The sequence below is a fragment of the Lethenteron reissneri genome, chromosome 9 (assembly GCF_015708825.2).
Source record: "Lethenteron reissneri isolate LAM-NWPU_2019-01 chromosome 9, ASM1570882v1, whole genome shotgun sequence".
NCBI lineage: Eukaryota > Metazoa > Chordata > Hyperoartia > Petromyzontiformes > Petromyzontidae > Lethenteron > Lethenteron reissneri.
In genome coordinates this window covers 1,378,716-1,394,153 of record NC_083787.1, presented here as the reverse complement: position 1 = coordinate 1,394,153, position 15,438 = coordinate 1,378,716, and the positions used below count along the sequence as shown (strand labels likewise).

At 42.5% G+C, this 15,438-nt stretch overlaps 1 protein-coding gene across 2 annotated transcripts; it reads left to right on the top strand.

The window, feature by feature from the left end:
• Positions 1-297: 297 nt before the first annotated feature.
• Positions 298-12,296, top strand: LOC133340411 (vacuolar protein sorting-associated protein 4A). 2 transcript variants are annotated; one of them, XM_061548608.1, is made up of 11 exons: positions 298-446; positions 3,526-3,637; positions 3,849-3,996; positions 4,132-4,190; positions 4,783-4,902; positions 5,438-5,594; positions 6,283-6,431; positions 7,323-7,404; positions 8,175-8,394; positions 9,885-10,025; positions 10,782-12,296. In XM_061548608.1, exons 1-11 carry the CDS (start codon positions 423-425, stop codon positions 10,881-10,883), a joined length of 1,314 nt encoding a protein of 437 aa, XP_061404592.1. In that variant the 5' UTR covers positions 298-422; the 3' UTR covers positions 10,884-12,296. The 2 variants fall into 2 exon arrangements, with proteins under 2 accessions (XP_061404592.1, XP_061404591.1); XM_061548607.1 differs by having other exon boundaries at positions 4,129-4,190.
• Positions 12,297-15,438: the final 3,142 nt, after the last annotated feature.

Here is a 15,438-nt window from a genome sequence, read left to right as displayed (position 1 = left end):
TGCCCACCCCGGGCGAGTGACGTCACCCACGTGATGCGGGTTGCAACACGCGGGCTCACGTCACCTGTCAACCGCCTCTACATTCCCCAGTTCACACGCGCACGCGGGGAGAGAACCCGCCTCACCATCCCTACTCCTAACTCTCATGTTCCCTCACTGGCCTTCTCACCATTCCCTCATCCATACCTCAACCCCCTTCACCTCACACCAACACCGTCGTAGCCCTGACATTCCCCTCGAAACACCCCTCGCACCAACCCCCTTGAGACCCCCCGCCCGCCACTCATCCACGCTACGGAATCTAACCCCCCCCTCCCCCCCACGTGACGTACACTTCCGCCATTGCCGAGACGCGGAAGAGGGAGCGCGATCAGCCCCCGTGTGGCGCCTTGTTTCCCCGGGACGTCTCTCACTTCTTCTCGATGGCGTCGACACCGACTCTGCAGGTACTTGCTGCTGCGCCGACTTACCTCCCCCGCTCGCCGCGGCTGCCACGAGGCGGTTGCGAGTGTTCGGCCCCCACCCCCGAAGCATTCTGTTTGGGCGATGGCCCGGAGGCCTAGTTGGGCCTGTGGCACCTACGCGTTGCCTGGATTTTGTAGCCCGGCAAGGAGCTCCGAAGCCGGCGAGCGGCGCTAAGCGGAGCGGCCACTCCCGCGGTTGGGTGTCGTAGTGAGGCTAATGTCGACAAAGTATCGGATAAGGTTTGCCGCGCGTGTGTCGTGTGGGTTTTGAAGTTGGGAAATATCAAAGTCCTTAGCATCTCATAGCTATGAGACGTGGTGTGTCAACTGGTTAGTGCTCGATGAATGCGACTTTTACATTAAACGTATGTACGTCAGACATCTGTGAAAAGGATCTGTATAGCGCATAGAATTCCTCGAGTATACAAATCATTCTGGCCTACACGCGTATACACCAACATTTAAGACGTCAATTTCGTTGTCAGCCAATTGTCGAGCTATTGGTAGGAAAGGTGTCCCTACGGTCCTGTTGATGGCACTCTTCATCGAGCTCTTACAGATGAGTTGATCTCATGGCGCCATCTCTGCGGCAGCAGCGCTCCTCTCGGGCTCGCTCGTCCATCAGCCACGACCCCCTCGCCATGTCATTGCCCAAGTCCACGGTTTAAAAGTCAATGTGATGGCACCGACTTGTGATTGTTGACCGGATCCATGCTTTCTTCATCTTTCAGTTTTTTTCGTGGAATTCCAACTATACATATATCCACCTAAGTTAGAAGATATCGAACAGCGAGATACTCTTGATAGAAGAAGATATTCCCCATGAGTTCGATTTCAGAAAATAAGGCATAATGAATATTGAAATTATCAACGTCTCACATTTGCTGATGACAGTCCATACAACAACCGATTGCAACTACAGGGGATTATGGAAGCAGTTAACGAAGACTACAATGTGAGATGGAATATGAATGTAAGTAAATTAAATGTCATATAAAACAGGTTTCCAGATTAAAAGGAAATAATAATTGGCAGGACACAATTGGAAGAGTTTATAGGTCAATTATCGAAGCCAGGTGGGATAAAAATGATGACATAAGAAAGGTAAGAAAGGACAGGAATGTCCTTTGGTTACTAACATTTTATAATGAAAAGCAGTGTTCTTAAAGTAAGTTTTCAACTAGTGTGTGTTACCTAACATGACTGAGAAATATGGACATTGACAGAAAATGGGGGAAAGAAAGGTACGAAAAATGAAAACTGCATAAAGATCGACGGAGGATGCGTGTTGGGATTTACGCTCGGAAACAGGAAGATAAATATAGTCATTGGGGAACGAACTCGTGCAAATTGAACATATTTACTGTGAAATAAAGTAAACATACTTGGGTAGGGCACATCGCTAGAAGGGGTGATATCCTATGAACGGGACTGACAATGATAGCGAAAGGAGGGAAACACGCTTGAGAGTAAGACCACTGCAGAGGTGGAATGATGAGATCAGCTCGTAAGTATAAACAAGATGGATTTTAGCATCGCAAGACAGTCATGAATGGCTACTTGGGTAGGCCTTCATTCAGCATTGGATAGAACATGGCTGGTAGTCATGACACATAGATTATTAAACGCACAATGACACACGCTTATACACACGTGCACATGTATATTTTTTCACACATTTACACAGGATGTACACATGCATAGATATAATGGCATGCATCATCACAAGACGTCTCCGTTGCTGGATAAAATCTTCCTCATCAAATCAATATCCATTGCATTCTGGAAATTCCGCAATCACTCTTATTCCTACACATTAACTGGTCTGATTGCTTCATCTAAATGTAAACATGTGTACATCCACACATTTACGGTGACAAAGTTTTCCGTATCGACTTTTAAGACTGTTCGGCAAGTGATGTTCTGGAGCACCTCTTAAGGCACGCAGATCACAAAAGGGGATGGTGTGGCCAGAACCACACCCAGCCACATTTGCCTCCCTAGTGCTGATGATTACAAACAACATCAGGCACTCAATAAAGGCCAATATAACCTAGAGGGAGCCCTGGACCGGTTCAGATGTTACCTGCCACCGACCTTAGCCATGGCTGGGATTGAACTTGTGTCGCTGAGTTCATAGCAGAGTGTTCCATCCACTGCACTTTTCCCCCATATAAAAACGAAGATCCCTCCTACAGCCTTAACAGACTGTTGGGGCGAGTGCTGTTAGCAAGCGCCTATGAAGGCCAACATCCCACGCGAGTGGGTTGGTGGCCAGCATCACGCCTTTGTCATTCAGAGAGGATGCTTGAATGCGTCATCATGAGCTGCTGCCTATTCCTCATGGTCCTGTAATGCTACAATCTCTTACCCTCCACTGTCACTGGAACTATTTGATATTTGTAAATGATTAGTTAATTGCTAAGATTCGAGTGATATTTAATTGCCAGGTTCAAATGTGTTTTTCTTTTAAGCATTAAATATTCTGCATACATATACTGTACTGAATGAAAATGTTTGAGTGCATGTCCAATATGGCTACATGAGTTGAGGATCATCATCTTGTTTCTCTTCCCTAAGCTCATTAGCGACATTGGGACCAAACTAATTTCCACCTTGGTTGTCTTTTTTATTCAGCATACCTGCTTCATTCAATATCAATGCTGAATAAGGAATGTGTTTCACTTAATTGGATGCCATGGTTTTTTACGTGAAACTCTATTTATCTTAGATATACGTGGCTCTGTCAGTGTTCCCGACATATCACAACTATGTTATGGTTTGAGGTTAAACAATGTACATTTTTTATGGAACTACAGAACAGCGAAAATGCCACGAAAGATGTGCACCGTGCAGATCATTTTATTACTTGAGAAAAAATGCCGACATATCTGTATTAATCTTTTTATATTGTTCACTGTATTTGATATTTTCAGATGTACTCATACTGTGTGTAAAAAGGCATAAGTGAGTTAAAGTCTCATCTACTTGATCCATGTGCATTCCGTTGGCGATATTTTACTTTGTTTTAATTACTGCTTCAACTTTTTTTCATTTACAGAAAGCAATAGATCTTGTCACCAAAGCTACAGAGGAAGACAAAGCTAAGAATTATGAAGAAGCACTAAGGCTTTACCAACATTCTGTGGAGTATTTTCTCCATGCCATTAAGTGTAAGTTTCAACTATAAAAGTGGAATTAATTAAGGAACAACACGTACAAGACATCTTTTTTTATCCATGTCCACAAAGACTGGTGAAGTCAAAGGACCTTTTTCTCTGCAATCAAGTGACTGATACGTTTGCTCTTTCTGCGCCCTTACGCTGCGTTGACTACGTTCTATGCGGTACGTGAATATCACTCACGGTTTTGAATGTCTTGTAGATGAAGCCCAAAGCGAGAAGGCCAAAGAGAGCATTAGAGCCAAATGCAAGCAGTATTTGGAGCGTGCCGAGAAGCTGAAAGAATACCTCCGGACCAAGGAGAAGGGTGGCAAGAAGCCTGTCAAGGAGTCGCAGTCCAACGACAAAGGGTGAATAAAACATCCTGTACACATCCACACATTGACAGTTCTACGTACTTTGTGTGCTTTATTATAAAATGCAAACTTACTGTTCAGTGAAGTTCAGTGATTGAGCTCATGCGTTTTTACCATTTGCACCAGCAGCGACAGTGACAGTGAAGGTGAAAATCCAGAAAAGAAAAAAATGCAAGAGCAGCTTCAAAGTAAGACTGTTGATTTTTAAAAACACAACGTTGTTTGCCAATAACACTGCCCTTGGGATGAACATTTATATAATATTTCGATTTAAAGCTTTCGTGACTGCAGGGATTCATCTCCTTGGTTCTTTCGGTAAAGTCACGTAGAATGGAAACAATAAAAATGATAAAATAAAACATAATAAAATAATTCTCACAACGTTTCGGCCACAGCAACCGTCATCAGGTGAAGACCAGGTCTGTCGAGAATTATTTTATTATGTTTTATTTTATTATTTTTATTGTTTCCATTCTACGTGACTTTACCGAAAAAACCAAGAAGATTTATATAATAGACAAGTTTTTGTGCAATGACCCTTTTTCATAGCCTTCTGCAGACTGCTGTGAGGAGTGGCCATGTTGCCTATTATACATTTGTTATTTGTGCTTGTGTACCACTGCCAATGCAGCATCGCAATGTTTCCTTGTTTTTTGCTGGTGCTTTATTTTCGTGGTTTGAATTGTTAACATGTAAGTTTGTTTGAATAAGTCTTGAGTCGGTGACTGAGAAAACCGGCTTGTTGATGGTTTTATTGACACGGATTAATATTGCCCTCAGGTGCAATTGTAATGGAGAAACCAAATGTGAAATGGAGTGACGTGGCTGGGCTGGAAGGGGCCAAGGAGGCGCTGAAGGAGGCAGTCATTCTGCCTATAAAATTCCCACATCTTTTCACAGGTAGAGGAAATTTGTTTTGTTGTAATAGCAACGAAGATCCCTCCTATAGCATTGTCTTGGTTACATTTTTTTACATAATGTGCCATTGGCAAAATACTCGTATATGTATCTTTTACATTTATTTTTATTTCAGGCGTTTATAGTTTTATGTCAAGTTCATGTATGTATTTAAGTTTTCATTGTTTGGTGTTGTTTGCCATTTGAAGATGCATTCATTCATTTATGCTTTTTGTATTTAAGCCAAACTTGGATGTGCACATGTTTTCATCACATACTTGTGGTTTTTGTATATCCCTTAAATGTGAAACATTGTGTTCAGTCATTAGACCTACTTTAAGGATTCTTTGTTTATCATGTTTAGCGTACATTTTTTTTGACGTAACATTCCCCGAAAAGTACTCTATAGCGGCACAACATCATATCCTCAAACTTGGTTGTTCGTCACTGTTTTTGTAATGTGTATTAGGACTGGTTTTGCAGGCTCTCATGTACTCAACTCTGCTATCATTCGCCTAATCATTTATATGGTGGGTAGGCAAACGCACGCCATGGCGTGGCATCTTGCTCTTCGGACCACCCGGCACAGGGAAGTCGTACCTGGCGAAGGCTGTGGCCACTGAAGCTAACAACTCCACTTTCTTCTCTGTCTCCTCATCGGACCTTGTGTCCAAGTGGTTGGGTGAGAGTGAAAAGTAAGTATTGTTCCTGCACTGAGAAGTTGTATATAATCAGCAGTTACCATCATTGTTAAGCCCAATAATAATGCAAAGTATTTAACCAGTGGGGTGTAACAGGAGTGCAAGTGGTGTTAGCGTTCTGCGCTATGTACCCTGCAACGTGATTTCGATTCGGTCTCTGCTAATGTGCTAATGTGTTTAGTGAGTATCTGAAACCACTCTTGGACCCCCCCCCCCCCCCCCCCCACTAGCCTTCACCAATCCTCACTAACCATTACAGTGAAGTGTAGTCAACTCCCGTGACTGATTCAGGGTAAAGTAGCCTTCATCCAGCAGTGGATTAACAAAGGCCTGTAAAAATAAACCCAGGAAAACCTCCCTTAATCCAAACCCTTTTACTCAAGAAAGTCATGCATTGCGGTCTTTGAAGGATTCCATTAATTGGTGTTGGGCATGTGGGAGGTAATGAGTATACCTGGAGAAAACAGAGGGTGTAGCACTGAAAACTTTATACAGATAGGTTCTGAAATCCATTACTGTAATTTGCTGGCCACATTGCAACCCAAGTCTATATAACACCCAGTATATCCAGGCAGTCTTCTATCCAAGTACTAACTCAGCTCACCTCTGCTTATTTTTTTTCCTGTGATCAGTGGCTCATGGTAGACAATGACATGCACGTGGAATTTCATTTTCTGTTCAGGCTGGTGAAGAATCTGTTCGAGATGGCACGTCAGCACAAGCCCTCCATCATCTTCATCGATGAAGTAGACTCCCTGTGTGGCTCCCGCAATGAAAATGAGAGCGAGGCGGCACGTCGCATCAAGACAGAATTCCTGGTCCAGATGCAGGGTATGTGGCACTATCACTTCCTGTAAGGCAGCCAGCGGGTCTCAACTAAGCCTTTCGGTGGGCAGCGCAGGCCGCGGCATGGATACTGCGCGAGATACATTTTGAATATGCGTGGGGAATGTGAGCGACATGTTGCAGTGCCAAAGAACACTAATTAAAAACACTTTTTAAATGCCTTAACGCAGAATTGATTTGAGGCATAGACATGTGGTCTATGTACAGTGGTACCTCGGTATACGTCGTTAATTCGTTCCAGAAGGTAGGACTTATACCGAAAATGACGTATACCAAACGAATTTTTCCCATAAGAAATAAAGGGAAAGGAAATAATCCGTTCCAGAGTATAAGAAATTATATTTTATATGGCATATTATACATTAATGGGGTTGTATAAAATAATTTAGACACTACTTATTACTGAAATGCGTACATAAATTAAAATAAATGCATAAATAAATTGAAGTAAAAATTACATTTAACATCACTTTACCTTGCTGAGAGGAGTTGATAGCCTACGAGGATGGTGGTGAGGAAGGGGAGGAGTCGTGAACGGGGTCTACGCGGGTACGCGGTGACTCATCCCGACCCATACAAGTTCTAGCAAGCGCGTCGTACCCCAAGCAAGACGTCGTATCCCAAGACATTTTTGTCTCGTCAAAACGCGACGTATACCAAATTCGACGTATTCCAAAGTGGTCGTATACCGAGTTATGACTATTGTTGTATTAGGAACCTGAGGGAAGAGTGGTGTGGGGACTGTGGTGGGGGCATGGGAACCAGTGTTGTTGTTTGGGGGCTGCCATATCACAAAGATTGAGAACCCACCGGTTTAACGCTTGTTTCTTTGCCATTAAGGATTGTGGCTTGATGAATGCTTTTTACACTTCACAGGCGTTGGAGTTGACAATGATGGTATTCTTGTGCTGGGGGCAACCAACATCCCGTGGACTTTGGATTCTGCCATTCGCAGGAGGTGAGTGGCTTCCACCTCAAATGCTTCCCATCATTATCTGATGAAATGGTTGTAACACCACACCACTTTGTCCTATCTTTGAACAGTATTTCTTTCGTATAAGCAAATGCCAGGTGTCGGCAGTGGTTACCGCACTGCACTATAAACCCAGAAACCTGGATTCGATTCCCAGCCACGGTTGGTTAGCATCAGTGGTGAATTATATCTGAACCGGTGCTGTGCACCCCCCTTTACCAACCTGTACTGATCATCGTGGTGAAGTATGGTAAAAAAATGTTCATGACCGACACGCCATGGGGAGGCCTTTATCAGGTACAAGAAAAGGTTATACATGTTGTATTATTATTTTGGACCTAGTTTTTTTAGTTTCGCATGCATACGAGCTCACCAAAGCTAATAAATATCAAAAACAGATAATAACTCATTGGGACTAAGCTGTTAATTAAGGGAGGACTGAATTATAGGCAATATAGCACAGTACATAGTTAAAAAAGTATTTTTTTTATCATAAAGACCAGAAAAATGTCTTCATTCTTTACTTCAGTACAACGAAGCAGGAGCAGCATTGAAAGTTTCCATATTTACTCTAAAATTTTCCAAAAGTTCATTTTTTGATTAAATATGAAGTATGAATCAGTATCATTTACTTTCAAATTGTTCAAGAAATTCAAGTTTTTGCGATAAAAAGCATTGACCGGCAAGGAAAAGTGTTTTATCGTGTGGTATGCCTACATTTTCTAAGGTGGTGCTTTGTGTTTTTGTAAACGAAGGTTTGAGAAACGGATCTACATTCCACTGCCAGAGGAACAGGCACGGTTATCCATGTTCAAACTGCACCTGGGTAACACTCCGCTCAGTTTGTCGGAGATGGATTTCCGTGAACTCGGCAAAAAGACAGAGGGCTACTCTGGAGCCGACATTAGCATCGTTGTGCGCGATGCCCTCATGCAGCCCGTGCGCAAAGTGCAGTCCGCCACACACTTCAAGAGGGTGAGTGGTGTCCGCATGAGTAGAGCTGCTGGACTCTGTGATTCTATAAGTAAGCGATTATTGATCATCCGCTCGATTTACTCCACTGGTCACTAACACAAACATATCTGGGGGAAACGGTCTCACCCCACATGTGTCTCTGGGTCACAGCGTTATCATCAGCTGTCTCTTGCTTGGTTGTGGTGTGTTGGGGATGTCCTGCCTCCAGGATGCAGGATATTGGAAAGTTAGCCATTTCAATTAGTCAATTAAGTAGACTACTCGACTACACACAAAGTAATCGACTAATTGTCCCAGCTCTTCACATTAGCATACCCTTATCAATGTGGGTAAGCCAGCTGGTATAGACCTGAAAATACATGATTCTGTCTTTTCTGTTTTCAGTAAAACACTCTTATGCGTGCATACTTTAAGGGAGTATCTGCATCGTGTTTTTCACTGTACATAATTCACAATGAGTGACTTTAGTTCGACTGTTAAACTTGCGAGTCTTTCAATTGCTATTGGTGCTATTGGTACTGAAAAGACTTTCAACCTCTTTCATGTTGCAAAACCATAACATCACAAAGTGGCATGGTGTGTGTGTGTGTAGGTAAGGTAAAGGTGCAGCCCTGCATATTGCTCTCTCATGCCATAGCTGGCAGAAGGGCCTTCATTAGAAATAGCACTCGAGCACCTTTAATCTGTCGTTTGGCCTTCTCCTCCACAATGTCCGGATATCTCCTAAATCTCGTCAAGGAGCATAAACCATCACGCAAACTCCGGTCATTCTTGCAGCGGCTTTTGTATAGCCATTGAACAAAGACGGTTTACCGCATCGCGCACTTTCAGATGTACTTTTGTGGCTATCTGGAACCCTCTTCCTTCTAATATTAGAAAGCCACTGGAGATATGCACTTTTAAATCTAGATTGGAAACTAATTTCTTTATAACAGTTTTTTGTCTAGTTTGTCCTTCCTCGCACCTCCGATTAGCACTGTTGGCTACGTACGATGCTAAAGAAGTTCTACCATCATCTTGGAAGAGGTTGAATGCAACTGTAGAATCAACTATAATTATGTATTTTACGTACGAGTACCAGCTCTGTAGAGTAAAATTACTGCCAGGGTTATTCGTGCCCAATTCACGCTCTTGTGAGCATTTCTGAAGTCCACCAATATGCGTCATAGTTGGCACCTGTTTGCATTCACAGGGTTATCCTGGATGCCCCATCTGGCCTCGTTGGCCATCCATTGACCCTGTCCAGAGCGTTGATGGTCTAGTAGAGCCCATACACAGTGAGGCTGCAGTTCAGCATTTTGTTGACAACTTTGAGGTCAAGAAAATGGTGCATCACTATCGCTGCAATAGATTTGTTTTCACATTGCTTGCCCCACCAGCCACTTGCCTCGATGAAAAGAGCACCTTTGCTGCTTTCTGTTGGTTTTGTATAAGAGTTCTATTTATCTCTGCGTTGAGCTCACATGTATACTGTTGTTTGTGTCGAGCAGGTACGAGGACCTTCAAGAGATGACCCAGATATGATTGTGGATGACTTGCTGACTCCATGCTCTCCTGGGGACCCCAATGCCATTGAGATGACCTGGATGGAAGTCCCTGGAGATAAGCTGCTGGAGCCTGTCGTCTCTGCGGTAAAACCGTTTCCGGTTTTCTTTTCAATGTTTTTTAACCAAGGTTTTAAATGGTTATGTATTGGCTCTGTCTAAATTGGGGAGGGACATTAAAACTACTGTACACATTCAATACTAACAAAACTTTAATATAATGTTCCATTGCTATTAGGGACTTATCCAATAGAAACCCTGGGAAATGTAATAGTGTGCGGTGGTGCCTTGTACTTTGGTATGCATCTTTTCTAAGATTAATGTGGGATTAAAAATAGTTTTAGTGTCCGATGAGTCCTTGAGCTTGCTATTTTAATACTAAGTGAAACAAAAACTCACTGAAATGTATGTACGTCAATCTTGATTTGAAGCTTTCGTGACTGCAGGAATCCATACTCTTTGGTTCTTTTGGTAAAGTCACGTAGGTAGAAAAACTATATATATCACGACGTTTCGATCGCAACACAAGCGGTCGTCCTCAGGCGGAAACAATATAACCCAGCAGTGGAACTGTGACTGGTGCAGCGAGGAAGAGATTATATTTTATAATTATTTTGTCCAATTGGGGTTCCTGTTTGAAAGTTAATTGAGAATGAGATAATGTATCTAAACGGATGCTAAGTTATGCAGTAAAATTTTATATATATATATATAAAATCATAAGCTGCATTTGTTTGTTGTATACATGTTCATATACAGATAATGTTATGTATTTAATAATGCATGGAACTCTTTATGCATTTGCCGATTAAATAATTGTGCTTTGTTAAATATTTTCTGCAGTCGGACATGCTACGCTCACTCGCCACTACACGGCCCACCGTCAACTCTGAAGACCTCAAAAAGCTCCAGAAGTTCACAGACGACTTTGGCCAAGAGGGCTGAGACAGGCTAGAAGTTGGTATTTATCAATGGATTGCGCCAACATTTATACCGCAGGATAAGTACTTGTACAGCTGTTTAAGGCCCTTTCCCTTGGTTTGCGTATTACCGACAGGTGATTATTTAGAATCATTAATTCTATTATGACTTAACTGACTTTCCCTCCCCCCCCCCCAATTATTTTCTTAGTGTCATCAAATGACCAGTCAGGCGCATTATGAGCATGTTAATGGTGAAAACACACACGGGTGCGTTTCAAAATAATGCACGCTCCAATCCACTTGTCGCCAAATTGGAAACATTACAGCTGCCTCTAGAGGATGGCCGTCGTTCTTAACGGTGGTGAGAAATGTGCGTCAACAACAAAACAACCCGGATATTTGTTCCCACTTTCTTTTTTAATATTGCCAATTAGCATTTTGTAAACCGCTCAAGGTTTCACAAACATTACCCGGTTCACAAGCTGTTCCCCAAGGCTAGTGCAAATGCCTCTGTCTCATTAAGTGATTGTTGTATGAGAGAAAAAAAAGCTTCGTCATATTATTGGGTCGTTGGGTTTTGTAACTGTTTTGCATGGTTTTTGTCAAATACTGTATACCTACCTTTAAACATGTTCTGTGTAAAATGTATGAACTTTACTCGCACAGTAAGTCTGCAAAAGCCTTGAATATGTTCTTTCTATTCTGCCAACTTAAGTTTCTCTCCTTTGTTGTGTTTAATTTTTGTTTTGTGAGGATTTTCACTCATGATTTTAGTGTGTACATACTGAATTCATCCATCTATTCCAAGTAAAGTAAATGGACAGGCCATTTCACAGCTTCAGTAGCTTTGAACCTAGGGTTGTTACGACAGTATATTGTTGCAGTTAATAAAATGTAAATAAAATATTAATGGAATGATGAAGACTATTTTGGTTTTTGAATTGGGAACTGGATCTGAATGTTGACACTTGATACATTTCAGCTCTGAATGGGACAATTTAAAATCCCATTTTTGAATTCCATTCAGAATTGGCACTTTTTAAAGAATCACGGAATCTTGAGTCTATAGGCGGAAACAAAGGCTGTGTTTTCTTGGCTGGTGTTCGTTGGTGGCGTGGCACGCACGTGGCTGCAAAAGACGTGGCAACACTTATTGGAAAATTCGTAAAAATCTGAATGTTGGTACAGTATTTAACACCAGTTTCAAGATATGGGCTTCAGCCTTTCCTCATACCTAGTGAGTCAACTAGAGCAATATGCATGCTCCACGTGTGTGTCACGTGTTTAAAATATACCCTGTCCTGCTCCTCTGTGTTTTTGTATTCCCTCTCTTTAAAAGAAATGTCACATTACAGGGCTGGATCATTACAGTGTGCTCTGTATAATGTGACTATGCTGTGTGCAATGTGACATCATATCATGCTCTGTGACCTGACATCACCGCGTGCTTTGATGGACTGTTATCACTGTGCACTGTGACGTCAGGGTGGGATCTATCTACACCGTGACATCACAGCATGCACTGCAACAAAACTGCATGCTTTGTACCATAAAATCGCATCATGTTCTGTGCACAGACGTCACAGCAGTCCCATAGCTGGAGGGGGCCTGAGCACCCCCCCCCCCCCCCCCCATCGGTGTGATGACAAAGCCCCCTTCATTATTCTTAACATCAAGTGAGAAAACAATGGGTGTCGCAGCCTTTCCTCTTATATGGTGTGGGAGACGAGCATGCATTATAGATACAACGCTGATTATATAATTAATTATTCTGTATAGGTTTCAGCATTTATTTAAAGTTTGTTCAACGTTGACGGCCATGCCTCCGCTGGGTTTTTGTTGTTGTGTATGCTCCCCTTAAAACAAGGTCACACTGCAGGGCTGGAACGTACGCAAGCTAGAGGCATCTTAATGGCTGTTAAGAAAAGTGAATGTACCGGGGCACGACACGTGACTTAGAGTGCAAGCTAAAGGAGGGAACGCTGGCGAGTTTCCACAGCAGTGCAGGATTGTGAGGGGTGACACTTGGGGAGGTCTCTTTATCCAGCAAAAGGATAGATGAAGATGATGGTGAACGTTAGGAGTTGCCATGGTTGCGAGAGTTAAAAGCAGTTACCATGGTGTGAGAATTAAGTTATCACGGTGTCAAGAATTGTATAAAGAGTAACCGTGCTGTTACGTAGGTCCTCCCGCTCATAGACTCCGGCGAACTTTATTATGTGCGACGGTTTCACTGCGCATGCGCGCGTGGTGAGCTTACTTCCTGTACTTTGTATGAAAAATAAGAATAGGTTTTACCCTTTCTGGCAATAAAACAGGTGGTAGGATGTTCTAACCAAATAGAAACCTTTTGCAAGGAATCATTTCTGCATTCACTACACGCATTTGTGGTGAACATACAAACAAAACATGATCTGATAATATATGGTGTTGTCTTTGAAACTGATTGGTCTACACCAGAGAGAGTCTTCTTTCGGGCCTGGTCTCGCCATTGGCAGACCAGAGAACGCTAAAAGGCGAACAATTGGCGTTCTCTGGTCTGACACTGGTGAGACGAGGCCCGAAAGAAGGATCTCTCTGTGTGGTGTCGACCAATTAGTTTCAAAGACGATGCATATTATTATTAGAGCATGTTCCCCACAAGCACGCGTGGTTAATGTGTAGACACGATTCCTTACAAAAGGTTTCTATTTGGTGTTTGAACATCTTAACACCTGTTTAATTGCTAGAAAGGGTACACACCTATTCTTATTCTTTCATACTTTGATACTGGGAAAAAAGATCCCTGTCCTTTGCTTTACTCTCAGACGAAGCAATTAAACAACTTTGGGCAGCTTACATCAGACACCCATCAGGAGCCATAATCATCAGCAAGGAAGAATGTGCGATGGTGCAATTCATGTTCTAGAGAAGCTCCCAGCACATGGAGGGAAGTCGGCGCCGTGCCAAACAACGCACGACACAACCCGGAAGCACACACGAGAGATTAACAGTTACTGTGATAACAAAAATTCAGTTTGAGAGTAAAAAAACTAGTTGCTATAATACGAGAGTAAACAGGTACCATGGTGTGCGAGTTAAAACTACCATGATGTCGTCTCTGACATTTGTATTTTGCCTTGTCAATTGTTAATGTGCATTTTTAATTCTAGCAAGAAAGCTATGGATTCATTCAGTTTCAATTTTGGAAGCTCGGCTGAAATTTGGATCTGATTCAATTTGGCTCCAATGTTATTTTCACAGAAACCCACCCATAGTCTGTCATTTTTCTCCTAGCATGTTTGCATTTACTGATGGAATATTTACTTTAATGTATTTCTATATGAAATTTTTTTGCCATTTTTACCAATTCTGTTAACGATAAATGTGTTTCGTCAACAATACATTGTGCAGTGCTTTGGTACAGCCAACAGCAAACGTTACCAACTTGTAGAAAGTCTTTCAATCCCGCCCTCTGCTGGACATCTGTGAAAGAGAAGCCTAGCAGCTCCTCAGATTCCTCCAGTATAAATAATTATTCTCATCAACCGCATTGATCCATTTATCATAGATACCCTCACTAAATAATAGGGGTATATATTCTCGAGAAAATATTTTATTTCAAAACCCTGTATGCGACTCCTACAAATCTCGATACACTTACTAAATATGTTAACACTAAGACGTGGAGGCATTTTTTTCATGGTATACAATCGCCTTTTAGGAAGAGTAAAAGGGTCGTTAGAAATTAATGGGGTGCCTGTAAATGCAACACCATGTACCTGTGTTGAACTTCTTTCGCACCGTAAACTTGCATTTTAAAGGACAACAAAGTGGAGTGTGGTGCAACACAAACTTTTCCAGCAGGGGTCAATCGCCAACCAAATGTGAAATAGACTATGCCTGAACAGGACTCGTGTATCCAGCCATCCACACGCCCCTAACCTTACCATGACCTAAGCATGACACCATGGCGTGATATGCGCATGCATTGTTTACCGGCCACAGCTTCTGGTCAAACGCAGAAATGAACTATTGCTAAGATATCCTGAAAAGGCTCGATCGGTCTGAGCGAGTGCCCAGCCATGTGTGAATTCCAGCAGAAGTGGTGGAGATAAGCGTGACGCCAGAGCGTGGTGTTATATCCGCACTTGATCTTTTAATAGAACCACACTCGAATAGCGGTTTACAAACGCTGAGGTCATCTTGGGTCATGCGCACATATATTACCGTGAATTAAAGTTGCACACTAAATGAATGAAAAGAGTTCCATACAGCTGCGCGATATTAACATGGCAAAGTAATTCGGAAAGGCTCGGTTACGATGTGCCAATCTGGAGTGTGTCCATGCGGCCTTTGTACTCGAAAAGGTAGCAAGTGGGGCTAATGAGACACTGTTCAACTATAATTGGTTCGAAGGCCAAGAATAACATGCTTCATCCGGTCTGCTTAATGAGGACAGCGACTGATTAGCTCATTGATCACACGCTCGTTTTGGTCTGGTACCAGCGTGTGATTTCCGAAGAGAGAGTAGGTCCTAACATTATGGTTTTGATTTACACCTCAGATGCGTTTTGTATTCCCGTGGTGCTCGTAAC